Raw genomic sequence first — 17,074 nt, 5'->3', positions numbered from 1 at the left:
TAATGTCCTCTCTGCTTCATTGTCTGCACATACCTATCTCTCCCTCCTTGTCAACTCCTCCTTCCCTGACTTAACCCATTACGCACTGCAACTCACGCTGACCACTGCATCCTTGACCTATTTAAATCACCATCTCTCCCTACGTCCAGTAATAGGTGTGTACATACCAACAGCACCTATTTCTATTTAGATCATATTTATATACATATATATACTTTTATATATATTTAATAATAATAATAATAATAATCTTTATTTATATAGCGCCAACATATTCCGCAGTGCTTTACATATTTATATACTTACACACATATATTTTTTACATAATTTCCGCACACTGCGTGGGTAATGAATTCCCATCCCTCACACCTCTCCTTACACAGTAGTCTTTCTCGAATCCAACTTTTTAACCCCTCCCTCCCGCCTAACTTATATTTAACCGTCCCCTACACATCTGTAAAAGTTTAGCCTTCTCGCTTCCGTAGATAGCACCCGGTTACGGTCTACCCTTGGCGCGCTTCGTGGACCTCGGCGCCCTTTTAATAAGCCCGCGTCATCTCGTATGTCACCTAGGTCTCTGCAGATTGCCTGTGAGCATTGCTTTGGGGGGCTCTGTGTCTATGGTGTGTTTATGTGATAGAGGCTGTGATCTCTTTCCTCTGTGCTATCTCCTCAGCAGGATCAGATTCCAGCTCAACACTGTGCTTCTATATTTTTTTTTTCTTCCTTTCAATAAGCAGCAGCTTGTGTCTAGCCCCCTTCTCTCCTCACCCTCCCCCTTGTACTGTGAGTGCCCTCATTCCCACCCCCCTTCTCCTTCTGATCACTGTCCATTGGCTTGCCCGGGTCTGGTTTTCCTGTCCAGCCCCTTATGAATGTCCATTGGTGTTGCCTTACCTCCTCCTCTTCTCTCCCCCTGGCCCTGCCCATGTTTTGTATGTCTCTGTCCATCCAGCTCCTGACGTTCAAGTTTGCAGGGACGTCACGTCCGCACTTGAACTTGCAGCTCAGGGGGGCTTTTGCCATTTTTTTCATTTCTCTCCTTCTCTATCTCTCTCTCTTCTTTTTTTTTTCACCCCCCTCCAAAAAGAAAAAAAAAAAGGCATGACGGCTGTCCCACAATTCATCTTCCCTGCACCATCTTTGTATTATTTCTAATTTATTTTGGATGTCAAAGGCATTTGATGAAGATATTTTCTCTGGAGTCTCCTTCTTTCTAACCCTGCTCTCCCGATGTGAACCGAGCTCTCACAAGCCACCCACCAACCAACATGTCTCGCCGCAAGCAAGGCAAGCCCCAGCACTTAAGCAAGCGGGAATACTCACGTAAGTACCTTGCTTAATCCCATGCTTTACCTGCACCCAGACGTAGCTTCGCGAATGGGGGGTGGGAAGTAATTTCATCTGTATACCAAGCCCTTTCACTTTCTTTTAGTTTTCTCCAGTCGTAGAAATGAAATACTTTTCTCCTCTGTTGAGAAAGAACAAGGATTATGGTGATAAGGAAGCATCTGAAGCTTTCGCACTGGACACTAGAATCATAGAATCATAGAATGTTAGAGTTGGAATAGACCTCAAGGGTCATCGTGTCCAAGGTCCTGCTCAATGCAAGATTCACTAAACCATCTCAGACATAGAATCGTAGAATGTTGAAGTTGGAATAGACCTCAAGGGTCATCGTGTCCAACCCTCTGCTCAATGTAGGATTTACTAAACCATCTCAGACATAGAATCATAGAATGTTAGAGTTGGAAGGGACCTCCAGGGTCATCGTGTCCAACCCTCCGCTCAATGCAGGATTCACTAAACCATCTCACTTGACAGAGATCATGGAACTCAACAAACAACCCCAAGTGGACAGTCCTGTAGACGCAAGACCACCGTACAGGGTTCAGGGTTGAAATGAAACTCGCGAGTTTGTAAGCTGCAACCTTAAAGGTGTAAGGTTTTGCAGGAGATCATTGCTTTGTGGGCTGCCTGAGCTGTGGGAGCTGAGGGTCGCTGCATGCTGCCAGGGTTGCTTCTGTACTGCTGTACGAGCTGCTCCGTGAAGCCCAGCGAGAGAGCCGGCCAGGGGGATCGCTTGTGTTTAGATGCCAGTGCTCTTTCAAAGAATCCTCTTCCAAAAAAAAAACAAAAAACTCTTCTTTGAAAACTTTGCCTCGATAGCAGCTGGCAGACGAAATCTCCTCTTTTCCTTTCCCTCTCTGTCTCTGTCTCTCTCTCTCTCTTTTACTATTTTTTGGAAGATTTTCAAAAAAAAAAAAAAAGTGGAAGTGGATTTTGATTGGGAAAAATCTCGTGTCTGAATGTTTACAAGCACCGCGTGTGCAGAATCTCCTGCCAACAACCGAGACAGGAAAAGCAAAATAATCTCCAGAAAAAAAAAAAGTAAGCAGACAAAAAAAAAAAAATGATCTGAAGAGGCAGATTCTCTGTGGAAGGAATCACATTGACAGCCTTGTTGTAACCTATACGAGATACAAAATAAATAAATACAGGTTGGGGGGCATTTTGTATGGAATTGTTTTTTTTTCTTCGTAATTCTCGGGGAGCTTGGGAACAATGAGTGGATGGTGCGCAGCTTGTTGGGAACATGCATTGTAGAATTAGCATGCCTCAGATCCGTGTCAGCCCATCTACATGTATGTATTCTTAATGGCGTCCGCTGTGTTATTATACAGTCCTCTTATGCCTCGTGGCAGCTCATCTGTACGTCTCAATCTTACCCTTTACCTTCATACAGCAACCAGTTATGTTTCACTAATCCCCAACTTTAATCAGTCCCTTACCGGTTTCCAATATATTGATTAATGTAAGATAGGCACTGGTTATGTTGGGATTAAATTCCGCCACGTTTCCTTGATATATTTTACTCTGTGTATATAATATTCTCATTTACAGAGGGAATGTGATGGAGATGAGCAAAGTTACAATGTATCAAATTACCATGTATGACCCAACACTATTCTATTTCCCATGGGACTCGCCAGTGGGTCAACCTCCATTGTATCTTGTCTGATATCATACCTATAAACTTCCATCGTTGGCTTATCATTGATCGTTGTCTGTTATTTTGCCTCTTGTCTGCATTAATGGTTATTTCTGGTATTTCTGACCCCCCCTCCATTCCTCCATCTCCTTCCTTTGCCAAGGGAGCTCCGGGGGACTTGATCGACAACATGAGGTTTTACTTAAGACATATTGTGTGATACCGGACCTGACCGCTAGGGAGCAGAGAAAGATCAGGAAACGCGCCCAAACTTGAACCTGACCGGTTCAACATATATTCCTACATTTTCATAATTTGTTTTTTTTTCTTCATGGTGGGGGTGAATGGGAAGCACATTTTATTCTCCTTCTCATTTCTTTGTCCATATCTACAATTTATGGTGCTTTATTTAAATGAGGCGATGCAGGCATTGGATTAAACTACCTTGAAAAAACGGTGTCCTCAGCTGCTTTTCACACTCGCAGACATCACTATTCATGCCGCTGAAGCACATATATACATATATTAATCTAGAGTGGACACCATTTATTTATTTTTTCATGAAAGATTTCGCATAAAATCACGTACGATCGAAAAGTCAAATAGAACCCGTCTTGGCAAAATAGTTATCCCATTTACAATTAAATTATTTTTTGTAAAAATAAAACAATATATATATATATATATGAGATTAATCATAAATATTTTTTATTAATATTCATAAATCTTCCGTAATTTTTTTTTTTGGGTGTTCATAGACAAGTTGAAGTTTGCTTACGACATGTCGAGTCTGGCCTATTATTATTTTTTTTTTAAGTTTACATTGTTCTTTTCTTTATTAACTAGGATGAAGGGAGGCAAGAAGTCTTGTGTAAGAGGGGGAGGGGAGGGAAACAGGTTTTTCCTAAAACAGAGAGGTTCCTTGTTGACTGTCTGACATGTTTGCCTTTCATCCACGTGTTTGGACAGAGAGAGGAAGAGGGAGGGATAGAGTCCTCTGTTCAAGCTCCCATTGTGCCATTATTATTTGCAAAGTTCACATCAAAAACGTTGGTCCTCCGGCCCAGTGATCTTTATTATTTTTTACTAAATCCTGGACTAGACCAAACTAGGTGTAACATTAATATTGTGCTCATTTACTCAACTCCTTACGCTCGTGAGTAAAACACAAGGACGTCTGACAAAATCGAAAAGAAAGTCTGAAGTCCGGAAACACTTTGAAAAAGTCTTGTGTATAATAAATCTAAAAAAAACCAAAGTTTTCAAATTCCCAAACTTTAACTGGCTCCTTCAAATACCTGTTTAAATATGTAGAAAATCATAATAAATGTATAAGAAATTACATTTATTTAAAACAACACAAGCTTTGTATATAAACGGTACAAAATGTACACGACTGAGCTGGTACACTGGATTTACTAATGATGCCGAATAATGGAATTATTACTTCCCCCCCAAACTATATCTATACATCAGGAGCCAACTCTACGCAACCTGAATGTACGTATTTATCAGGATGTATTCCCAGCTAATTAGAAATAATTTACGTGGAGAGCATCGGAAATGTTAAGGTTATGGATTTTATATCTGTACATCTGATCATCTTGTTATTTTCAAGAACTTTGCCTCCTATAAAATTAATTAGGTGAAATGTGGAGGGGTAATCAGCTACCTCTGAATAAGCACTTCATTTCCTGGTTTTGATTGTAAATCAGGCTGGTGACTGTACTTCGTAGACTTTGCCTATTTTGTGCAAATATCTTTTAACTATGTCAGAGCCACCACCTTTCATAGTGTAACGATAAGGGGTGATTATTTTCATATTTTCATCAAGCCATCAATCTCGAATGAGAAAAATAAATCTATATAAATAGATTATTATTCTCTCCTGATAATATATACTACTTGTATTTGGTAGCATGACACTGAAAAAGTAATGCCATCTTGACCCCATAATATTGGGGCTTACATCATGAAGTCCTAGAGGCACCTTACGGTACTTCGCAAAAAGTCAGACTTTGTCCTACTTGAAGCTCAGGTACAGTAAAGTATTACTCTTATATTATTTTATACTGCTCAACTGGGAGCTACCCCAGATCTCCCCCTCTTCAATATTCGCTCTACGTGGGGTTGAAATAAATTTAACCTGAGTTCAGTAGATTTTTGCACTTTACCAGGATCTATTCCAACACTTCTACGACCAAATTAAAATCTATTTTTTGATTCTCTGTGGCTTTAAGTTCATTAAAATGTGAAATTGGCAGCCTGCTTAAGAAGGTCAGGCTGATTAACTATTTGATAGTTGTATTGGGCACCATGATATTTTCCAAAATGGGTTTTCTTTGTGCTCTAATTGACATTGCAGTGTCACCATTGCCTTTTGTGTGACGAATCAAAGAACGTGGTTCTCTGTGTTTTTTCTTCTTTTTTCAGCTTGACGGAACGTCTTATTCTAGTTAAAATGCTCTCTAGGAACAATATGATTCCGATGAGCCATATATGTTTTATTAGAAGCTTAATTTCACTATTCTAAAAAAAAAGGACTTGCATCTCCACGTAGACGATCTGTCAAATTTGACAGCCGGTAGGATGGGTGTTTCAGGTCTATGAAATAGACTTCTATCAGTGGTTATGAAACGTGGCATTCACTTGACCACACTGACTTCTACATGATGGTGCGACATGAATGTAAACGTGTGAGGGGTAGATCGTCCAAACCTCATAGATCAGAAAATAATAAAATGCTTTTTTTGGAGAATTGACACTTCCAAAGTATTTAGACTCTGTTATATATTCTTGTACATTGATACAGTATTTCCTATGCTGCTTCTCAGCATCGTGGGGTTAAATAATTTTCCAAGCTTCATCTACATATTCATTCAAAATGTCTTTGCTATCAATAGTGACATACAACAGCAACCATGTTATCAAGGTCTCGGGAAAACCTCCCGGTACTCTCCTTCATAATGGTTCTTCCATGGTTCCTTTTTCTCGACAATTTGGGGTTCTGAGATACATGGGTAGAGTATGTATGGGGTATAAACCTTGCCTATCTATTGCTTGTTTCTCCTTCTCCTTCTCAAGAGAGCTGATGTTTTCTTTGTTTTCTACACTGCAGCCGAACCTGTCGAAGCCATTTTAACAGACGATGAACCAGACAACAGCACATTGGGAACCGGAGAAGGGGACCATGACCTTCTTACCTGTGGCCAGTGTCAGATGAACTTCCCATTGGGGGACATTCTTATTTTTATTGAGCACAAACGGAAACAATGCAATGGCAGTCTTTGCTTAGAAAAGGCTGTGGATAAGCCGCCCTCACCTACACCAAGTGAGCTGAAGAAAGCGTCCAATCCTGTGGAGGTTGGCATCCAGGTCACGCCGGAGGATGACGACTGTTTGTCAACGTCATCTAGAGGGATTTGTCCTAAACAGGAAAATGTAACAGGTAAATCTAATGAGAGGAAGTTACTGAATACTTCCCTCACCCTGTACTCCAGCCGTCGCACCTTACCTACATCGGTATAATTGACCTCGTACAATTTCTTTGTTAAGATCTCGAAAATGATTGAACACATATTTGATGGAAGCATGTTACGATATACATGTTATTATTCCTCCAGGCGCAGATTTTGTTTCTTATAAAACTCCCTGAACAGTTAGGTGACACTTGTTCAAGTCTCATACATGGTCTCTACTGGGACACAGGGCCAGAATTGACCGAATAATTCCTAAATTAGAAAAGCTGTGCAATTTTGCCTGTGCTTATCTATATACTCAAATAGATAAAATTAGGCTTTTATGTTTTTTATTTTCTAAGTGGACAAAACATTTCATTGTTTAAAGCATCTGAGGTTTACTGGTAGGGGTACAGAAAGGGTTAAAGTGTGTTGCAGCGAGCCTTGGATCCATACTGGCTGTCAGCATGCAGACTGTAATTAAACACAGCCCCATGGCATAGTGACACCTCTGACCTTGACTTTAAGATGCCATTTTCCACTGGCCAGGCCAGAGTAGAGAGGGCAGTTGCTGAAGCGCACAGACATGCTTATTCGAAAAGTTTAAGGGCATGTTGGAAATTTCAAAAGGTTGGTTTGACAGGAAAGGCCGCTTTCTGCAGTCTGCCTCTTCAGCCAAATGATAAATGCCTCTCTGTGCTTTCCCCATACCTCTGATGTGGTTTTGACAGATGTATCTTTATTTTCTTTGTGGTTTACACAACCACACTATGGAAGAGCCCTGCACTGATTTTATTTCTCTCCTATCATTTATCTGTCTATCTATCTGTCTATATATCTAGTATTCATTATATCAATTATTTATCTATCTATCCATCTAAAAAGAGAAAATTGAAGCATCCCTCTGCCAAACATACATTAATGGGTGCAAGGCCTTCAAGCAATCCAAAAAAGGGCTGCATGCCGAAATAAGAAAACAAAAATATGGACTTTAATTAGCCCATGAGGCTAACTAAACTCCCCAATTTTGCTATATTATTTTGGAGCTCTTCCTTTTTTTGAATTGTTCTATCTATCTATCAATCCATAAATATATATATCTATTTACATGTATTTATCTAGCTATATCTGACTATTAATATCTGTCACTTTTTTCACTGTATCTATCAATCTATTTATATATTTGTATCTTTATCTATCAGTCTGTCTATATAACTATCTCTATTATTTCCCACTGTATCTGTATTTATCTATGTATTTATCTATATCTATCTATCTAGCTATATCTGTCTCTCTATTACTGTCTCATACCTATCAATCAATCAATCAATCAATCAATCTGTCTATATATCAATCTAGCAATATCTATCTCTCTATTGCAGTCTGTCTCTATTTTTTTCACTGTATCTATCTCATATCTATCTATCTATCTATCTATCTATCTATCTGTCTGTCTGTCTGTCTGTCTGTCTGTCTATCTATCTATCTATCTATCTATTTCCATAATATCACACTTTATTTAATGCTTTTCCCATATTGGGATATTCTAGCTACTACTTACTGACCTAGTAAATGACACATGAAGGTCTGCCCCATCTTTGCCTTGCAGGACCACCAGAATTTGTAGACGGCTAATAGTACATTCACAATTCTCGCGGTAGAAATGGTATTATAAACGTGAAGAGTTGTAGTTCGGTGATTGCCTTTCCAAGTCCAGACAAACCTCATTCCTAAGAATAGGTCACAAGTGTATTACTCTTTATGAGATTCCCTCTCTTTTGTATCTGTTGTTTTAACCTTTTAGACACAGACAATGAAATGTGAATTGACTTGCAGCCGCCCAGCACTGTGTGAGAACGAGGGCTGTGTGCTGTATTTAGTATAAGGTCAGCATGTGTGAAAATCAAACAGTTACATCTTAATGTAGCTCTCCGGTTGCAGGATGGAGCTGGCAAACAGTAGGTTCTGGCACCTGGTTACAGGCCGCGTCCTGCTCGGGGGATCTGAACTCGCTATCTAGGTGGCAGAGTCATGGGTAAATGAAACTTTACATTGGGTTCTTCACGATGTAGGACAAGTATTATTTCTGCTGTGGGCTTAGTTGTTGTTTTCTAAACATGCAGAACATGTCGCACTAGCGTACTATCGTTGCAAAAGTTTTCATATTAATTATTCTGAGTATGGTATAGATGTAATGTATCTATGCAAAGCTTAGACAGACACCTCATCTTTTTATGTGTCCTTCAAATCATATGCATAATGTTTGAACACAGACATATTAATGAGCTTGTCTTGTAATTTTACATGGGACTGCATAAAGACGTATTGGCTAACTGGCAGTAAATCGTAGCTGAGAATATTAGATTATGACAAAGAACGAACAACGCGGTTCCAAAAAGTTTTAAGGACGCTTTCACCTTTGCTACGTGTGGATCTGAGGCTCATGGAGCACGCATTTTGTCTGCAGGGGAGCCCAGTTTGGCCCACGCTGGGTTAATTTTCCTTCTCCCGTCTGCGGGGCCTAGTGACCATTTCCAATTGCTGTCTTTCATATGAGGGAATAACAGCAGAATAGTATCTGGTGATTAATGAAGCTGGGATTGGTGGAAGGGATCTGTAGCCTTTAGAGATCCAAAGTCATTCTAAATGGCCAAATATGGAGTAAGGGCTGGAGTGATGTAACATCATATTTACATGTCGGAGAGCTCTGTTTAAAAGACAAAACACAGTATCTGTCAAGAAGGAATTAAAAGCAGACTGCCTGCCATTGTCCCAAATAGGTCACTCTATTGATAAACTCCATATGTTCATTTCGAGGCTACTGTAACTAAACAGTCTTTCCGGAGCACTCCTTTAAGGAACTGTGTGTTCACCTTATCCCAGATAGCATCTTATAAATAAGGTTCCTCTATTCCTATTACTTCCAGAATCTGAGCATCTCCAGCCTTTGATACATTTATAGGTTTAATCCAGAGACTTGGGCTCATACATTCGCAAAGTAACTTCCTTCTGGGACTCTTACATTTTCAGACATCCTTTAACAAGCATTTTTGGAACATGTTGTAATTCATTAGATGATGTTCTGTGTAATCCTTATGTTCGGAGTAGAAACACAAGTCAAATTGTACTATCAGATACAAAATTCAATCTCTGCTGAACACATCCTTTCTACAGGAGGACATCTCCCAAGTAGAACATGCAGTATCTATGTAGGCTTTGTCCTACGTTTTGTATAGAACTGCTACCAATAAGTCACATGTATATAAAGTTACAGATGAAAATAATATCCTAATTAGACATACACTGTATAAGCGCCTGTTGAAACATACACCTGCCATTTCATACTTTGCCCTAAGAATGAGATTGTTCCTCAAAGGTCCAAGGCTTTGTCCAAAGTTAGAAGTCAAATAATTTTACTACATGAGCACTTTTGAGAATGAGAGGTAACCCCCTAGATAATAAATAGGATCAACATCATCATCAATATATTGGTCGGTCATAGTTCTATGTGAACCTATGAAGACCACCATCTGGGTTTTATAGTTCTACGTGAATCTATGAAGACCACCATCCCGGTTTTATAGTTCTACATGAACCTAGGAAGACCACCATCCCGGTTTTGGTGAGACAAGAAGTCTTCTTCTCCAAAGTATGAGACATCTTATAGACATATGCTGTATCTTTTTGCAAAATTTTCTGAAAATTTATCCAAAGGGTATAGTTGGATAATGTTTCGTAGTTCCATGAGATTGGCAACATAAGTCAACTTTACAATAGAGTTATCTATTACAATACTGGATTGTAGTGGTGGACTCTATCTAGTAATCTTTGATTTTACCATCACAACAGGACACGATTTACACAAAGTAAAAAAAAAATACACATCTACAGAAGTCGGATTTTTTGTGTCTATTCCGAAATTTAAAAAAATAGCGCTTCCGCTGTTCTGGCACCCAGCCATAAATGCATCATTTATCTCTGCAAAGAAAAAACCCTCTACATCTATGGTCTGAATTGATTTAATTAACATGTGGTCATTATGGAGGCCCCGCTGAGTTGTAAATATGACGTTGAAAGTCTATGAACTTTGATGTAGGAGAGATGCAATTGTATACACAGGAACTCGTACCATGAGGATCGCATTTATACACTGCACACAAGGCTTCTGTAGTCTGGCTTGTATTATTGGAATATTTTATGTATTGGGTAAATGATATCATCGTTGCCGGGCTGAAGCTATATAGAATATTTATCTGCGTATGGCTGTAAAGTAATTAGGAAGCGCTGGCTTTCTGCTTGTATAAGGGATATATTGGGTTATAATTGCTAAATACCCTAATTAGGTGAAATGAATTCTAGCACAATACAAATTGAATCGGATACTTTGCGTGAACGAGTGAACGGAAGATATGTTCATGTTTCATCCCCTATAGGCTATATGGGAGACCTGCCTGCCGTCGTAGTGCCGTATACCTACAGTATCGATTAGCTTTCGCGTTCGTACAAGCTGAGAACTGTGTATTGTAAAGCCATAATGTTTTACTGTGGGAGGGACTGTCACTACAGAGATGATGATCACACATAAGATGAAGACGGCATAATCAGGTAGACCGGTGCTAGAATGAAGATTTTTTTTTTCCATTCACCAGCAGTAAACAGAATTGATGTGCGTTATTCGATCGATAATCTCTACGCTCAGCGACTATGCTTGCATCATGCCTTTATTATGTAAAAACCGTAATAATGGAGGTGCCCTTTGGAGATGCCGAAGTAGCTGATTACAGAAGCAATGGCTCCTTTCATATTGAATTAGACACCGTTTTGCCAGCAATGTAGTTGGCATTTGTATGCCGCGGTACCAGCTTTGTGCAATAAAAGACGCTTAGCATCAAGCTGGACATTGCCTGGCATCTTGCCATCCCTTACTAGGAGATCTAATCAGTAAGCATCTTTATTTGCTTTCTGCTGCTCGAGGTTGTGTGTGTGCCATGGGTATGTTGGCAGTTATGTGATTAGATAACGGGGTCTGATCCCCTTTTATTCACACCCATCCGTACACCTGATTCATACCTTATATTATTGTATTTCTTTTCTACCTTGAATCACTGGTAAATCTCAGCCTGATTTTTCTCATGAGATTGGCCTTGCTTGCTTTTTTTGGTTCAGATCTATATATAAAATCATGAATTTATACATTTTCTTGGTAAACATTCGTCTTTCTTGTGCATTCTGCATGTATGTAATTGATGCAGATTATTAGGTGTTTTTGCTGTTTTCAGGTACACGCGGATATTATCAGGGCTGAATTTGTCATTTAACTCTTTGGTACTATGTTGAGCGTTGGGAGATAAGATAAAGCTCTTCCTCGTGAATCCACTGATACATCGCAATATGTTAAGTATGCAGCTCAGCTTCAGAACAATAACCAAGCAACTTCAAGCCATCAAAGATGCCCATGTTTGCACTGGCATGGGCAGAAAAGTGTGCCTTCGTGAATTTGCAGAATGACTTTAGTCACCTAGATTGATGTGACTTTTCGTCAATGATCTCGCTTCCCATCTTGGCCAGACCCAATAAACCTTGCGAGCGCAATTTCGAAAAGGTTTTTACTGTTCATGAAGGGACGGAGAATTATTGAATCTTTCCATTAGGCTTACTTGTCTTTTCCCAAGTGACTCTGAGCCGGACTTGAACGAGAAGAAAGTTGCAGGTGTGTTAAGGTCAGGACGCCTTCCAGCGGCGTGGACTCTTGATTTGTGTATGAAATATTAGCTAAGTTATAGGACCTTCGAGAAACCTTTTAGGTGCAAGTTTAGATCAGGCATGCAAATTTCCTGGCAGCCGCACCGGCAGAATCTTAATGCTCACCTTCCTCTGTAATAGAGCTGTACACAGCTACAAGCTGAAATTATAATGTGCAGTCAGTCCAGGGAATTGTACAGTGCTTAGTCTAGTACGAATGACAGTGCTGTTAAAATGCCCAATATGTCTTTTCCTGCTTCATCTGTGCCAGTCGGTGCTGTTACCTTTTCCTTTTCTTATTTTTTTTTTAATGCGAAAATTAAGTTAACGGTTTCTAAAATGATCGAATTAGCAATGGACTAGTTAGCGCCCAACAGTGCAATAACCTACCGGTAAAATGTTGGCATCCTATTAACCCTTTTGGAATAATGGCTGCTCTTAACACTTCTACAATTTTTCACTAAACTCATCTTTTGCCCACCCCCCACCCCCACTTCCCCGACACGGAAAGGTTGGTGTTTTCATTAGAAGCCTTCATTTCCTTTGTTTAATGGTGGGAAGGAGTTTTTAGCAGTGTGCCCATTTTGCAGGCAGAACATCTTCGTTGGCAGATGGACCAAATTAACAGAGTGTACAAAGAAGAAAGAGGCATGCTTATAATAAAACACACTTGAACACATTCACCCTTTCCCAGTTTGCTTAGTTAAAAGAGCGTTGACAGTGTTTTTACAGTTTCTTATGCTCTTGTGAATCCACATTGGGCCATAATGGAAACCTGTTTGTGGTTAGGGTGCTCCAGGGTGTTAGGTGGACAAATGCTTGTCAATCACAGAGCTGCATATGGTGTTTTTGAACCAGACCTTGGACAGCATTTTAGACAATGCAGTTGAATATTTTAATAAGGACAAAGCCATATGCAGAGTTGCACTGGCTTAGTCTAGATTAAATGAAAAACACCAGAGGCCGTAGCATCCTGAGCATACATGATGTGGAAAATAAAAAAAATTGTCTTAAATAAAGTAAAATACATAAGAGCGGAACATATCATTTACTTGAGCATCATTAATCCCTGTTAAGCATATAGAAGGTTTTCCTGCAGTCCCATGTAAAAGTACAGATCACGCATTGTAACGGCTTGTGCTAAATAACCAACTGCTGTATCTGACCCAAAGAGTCTTCAACAAACTTAAAGATGAAGTTTTGCAACCCCGCAGTGCGGAATACAAGAGAATTTTATTGAGCTTCTGTGGCTGAGGTTGTAAAATGTGAAACAGCAGTTGGTGTTCTGCTTTGACTTTTGGCTCACCCTGAGCAAATTTCAGAATCTAGTTTTAACAACTCCACCCCCCCAAAAAAAAAAAATTCCCTTGCACAGATGTGCAGACAAGAAGAGGTGTACTTGAAACTACCATGTCTCATCCTCTAACCCAGAGTTACCATAACTGTTGCGTCGGTCTAAGAACATACCCCCCCTTTTTGTCCTTTTTGTCATATACCTGTGCGTACCCTATGACTGCTGACAGGGTACATGTTGATATTTCCCCGCTCCCGTACATCATGCTTTATTATTATTGTTCTGTGGATACTGAACTAATATATGACAGAATGGCCGCTTTAGCCTGTCGTTTATTTAAGAGCCTATTGTAGGCCACAAATGCCACCGTGTATAGAATGCGTGTATTGCTTTTTTGACAATTGCATTTGTTACCTCTGGATAGAAGCAACAGACCCCAGGCCATGCTCTTAATAAAACTGACAGAAATAGGGTTATTTACCTACAACGTTACTTTTATGCCGAAGGTAATTTTGCTTTTTTAACATTGCATGCATTTCAGTAGAAATGTTACGGGTAGGTAGCAGAAAAACACATGAAAAAAAAACCAACGTGTCAGTTATTAAAAACTGCAAAAAAAAAATTTTCAATTTAATTTTTGAATATTTTTTTTTTTAAATGAACAAATAGATTAAAGAAAAAAAAATGATTCTGATAAAATATGGATTCTTACAACCCGACTGATTAGAAAAGGAAAATCAGGGTCTTCAAAGAATGTGTTGTCTTGTGATGTTAGGGCTGTGTGACGAGTAGCAGCGGGGAAAGAAAGAAAAAAAGGCATTTCTTATTCTACATACAAGTGGATTGCTTAACAAGTCAGCGCAGGCACATACTTGTTTGTACAATAGAGATAAAAATTCCTGTATAAAAATAATTCACTTGCTGACAGCAGGCATTGTGCAGAGGCTGCCTCCTTTGTGCCGGCCGCCGGTCTGAGATCGAGGATCACGACTCCTGCTTTTTATGCAGAACAGTCTATCACGATCGCTTGCTGAATTCTGCCGAAAAGTTAATTGCTTAATTTTTAGAAATATTTCAACCTCCCTTTGTGACATTTTTCTTTCTTCGTCTCCCCTGGTAAGACTGCTTTGGTTTTCCAAATGGGAAACGTTTTTGGCAGGTTAAGAATTGTGGCCCCTTTTTTTTTTTAAGCATTTGCATTGCAAGCTATTGTCTGTCTGTAGTCTTTTGTCTTGGCTCTGATAGAGTCCATGTAAACTATGGCTGGGCTTGACTGCCTTGTGTAATAACTTTGCCACTGGGAGGGATTGTATGTGATGTAGACCTATGGCTGACAAAGATGTCTGGAGGAATTTTTTTATTTTTCCTTTTTTTTTGGTACTTATTTGATTTCAAATAAAATTGGTCATTGAAAGCTCCTAATGGCGCGGCCGTCTGTGGAACGTCTCATCTTCCCCATGCTAATATACTAAATTGGTTTAATTCAAGTTTAAATTGCTAAAAAATAGTGGTTGCACAAGGGAGAGATTTTCTCACTTTATTGAGGAAGTCACGACAAGAATGCTTTGTACTTCCTCGGCTGCAATTTGTTGTACATTCACATTCTTCTCATTATTCTCCGTTATTACAAGATTTGGAGTCTTTTCCCGATGGTGAAGAACTTTCCATCTCAACATACTTCAGATCGTATTAATTCTCCCTTACCGGTAAATCACTAAAACAACACATGTGTTGAAAATACTCATCTGTCAATGGGTGTCAAGACTATACAGATACAGCTGAGCTACTCTTCAGTTTCTACCTTTTGCTCCATAGCGATGTGTGCCCAGTGACAAACTCATCCCCTCTATATCAATAGCAAAGTAAAAATTAGACACATAGTGCCGTTTAGTCTGGATCACGTTGTTCTAACGATGAGTCTCATACGTGACTTCTGGGAATTCGGTATCAAACAAATCAAAAGTGAAGGAGACGCTGTGATGTGTAAGTGTAAAATTCTAATGCGAGGCCACTAATGAGTACAACTACCTGCCACTGAGTGTGATTAGAGAATCCTGCAGCTCACACTGTGGAGCAATGTCTCTGTACTCTCTTATCCAACCATAGTCGTTGAGCAAAGGAAAGAAGAGTCGAAAGGCTGTGATCCCGTATTCAGGCCTCGTGGTATAGGTATACGCCTGGAAATAACAGGCTAGAAACTACGCAAAGTCTAAGAAAGACAACCTGGCAATGAGAGAGAACCCGATGAGAGACGTTGTCTTCATAGATGATCAAATATATCAACGTTATTAGCCAACAAAACCCCGATTAAAGTATGAGCATAATAAGAATTCTCTTATCAAGATCTGCCCATATACAAGTGTAATTCAAGTCAATAGAAAGAATATTATCAAGCCTCTTCATTGGCCATCTTTGGCCTCTCAGTACCGCGGCCATCTGTAATCTTTGACTGATGGCCCCAAGATCATAACATTAACAAGTGCCATCGTCAAATATTATTAATAGATTGAATCTGTCCCAACACCATGAGAAAGTGTCTTATCTTATCAATCCATCTATACTGAAACATATAAAGAAATAATATTGAACCGTAGGGATCACTGCTCTGAGTTTGCCATCGCTACTTTACATAGAGTCACTTGACAGGTTAGAAGATATGGAGGCCGATATATCATCATTTGTGTTTTTGTTTAAGTCATTTTTTGTCTTGTGTGTCTTTTCATGGTGGACAAGTTTGCGCCAAATTCATCAAAGTGAGCACACAAATGAAATCGTCACGATTTCAGAGTTCTTCGCTCTTTTGTGTCTTTTTAAAGAAAAGAGTCACACGATCATTTCAACAAGCTTCACAACATTGCACATTGGTGTTCAACTGCGCAAAAAGAATAAAAAAGTAGATTTTGTAATCCATTAGGGTACTGGAGTACAATTGCGTTAAAATGTTATGACATTTCAAAAAAGTCACCACAAATGATGATTTAGGCTAAAGCATCTGGATAACATTTTACAAGGAGTTAGATAACTAGCGAGTATGGAAAGTCTGATGGACAATTGCTTCCATATCACAACACAAATATGGCTGAATAATCCTACTGCTCTTATAATGACCCTCATTCTCCCCCACGAAAAAAAGTTAACTAAACAATGCAAGTTAAGTAATGAATCATGCAGAATCAAAAAACTAATCACTAGTGTAGTGTGTATAAAAAATTGTCTCATTTTCACTCAGAAAAAAAAGCGGTGATTTTTCTGGATGCAATCTCTGTATAGTATCCATATGGCATATGTTTTTATACATCAGCAATGAGTAAAATTTACAAGAACAAAATCAGTTTCCTATGTTAATAATGGCAATAAATCAGTAAAAGCTGGATGTTCTATGATTTGTTTTATTGTTTTGCACGCCCACAGAGTGTTCAATTGGTCCATGTTAAAAAAAAATGCCATCTGGACAGCCCAACTGAATATCATTGTTCTCACTGCTGTCCGTGTGAAGTGAACCCTCAAACTGAAAGTACAGTGTGAATGTAACCTTAGAATGATTTCCACTCCAGAAAAAAAGTACGAGAGCAATAAAATAAAAAGCGA

General features: G+C 39.2%; 1 protein-coding gene and 1 long non-coding RNA gene across 5 annotated transcripts in view; one reads left to right on the top strand and one right to left on the bottom strand.

The window, feature by feature from the left end:
* LOC141069598 (uncharacterized) overlaps nt 1–333 on the bottom strand; it is a 9,777-nt gene extending 9,444 nt beyond the window's left edge. For both annotated transcript variants that reach the window (XR_012226603.1, XR_012226602.1), the window contains exon 1: nt 1–333. This exon is cut by the window's left edge and continues 1,028 nt beyond it. This is a non-coding gene — a long non-coding RNA (uncharacterized lncRNA).
* Nucleotides 334–491: 158 nt separating this feature from the next.
* The window catches only part of BCL11A (BCL11 transcription factor A), a 158,214-nt gene continuing 141,631 nt past the window's right edge, over nt 492–17,074 (top strand). For all 3 annotated transcript variants that reach the window (XM_073559303.1, XM_073559302.1, XM_073559301.1), the window contains exons 1-2: nt 492–1,326; nt 6,111–6,440. In XM_073559303.1, the coding sequence (XP_073415404.1) occupies nt 1,272–1,326; nt 6,111–6,440 (385 nt within the window). In that variant the 5' untranslated portion in view covers nt 492–1,271. The remainder of the gene's footprint in view (nt 1,327–6,110; nt 6,441–17,074) is intronic.

The sequence above is a fragment of the Dendrobates tinctorius genome, unplaced genomic scaffold (genome assembly GCF_039654945.1).
Source record: "Dendrobates tinctorius isolate UK_male_01 unplaced genomic scaffold, ASM3965494v1 ptg000269l, whole genome shotgun sequence".
In the NCBI taxonomy this organism is placed as follows: Eukaryota; Metazoa; Chordata; class Amphibia; order Anura; family Dendrobatidae; genus Dendrobates; species Dendrobates tinctorius.
The sequence above is the reverse complement of the archived record's forward strand: the minus strand, read 5'-3'. Positions and strand labels throughout refer to the sequence as shown.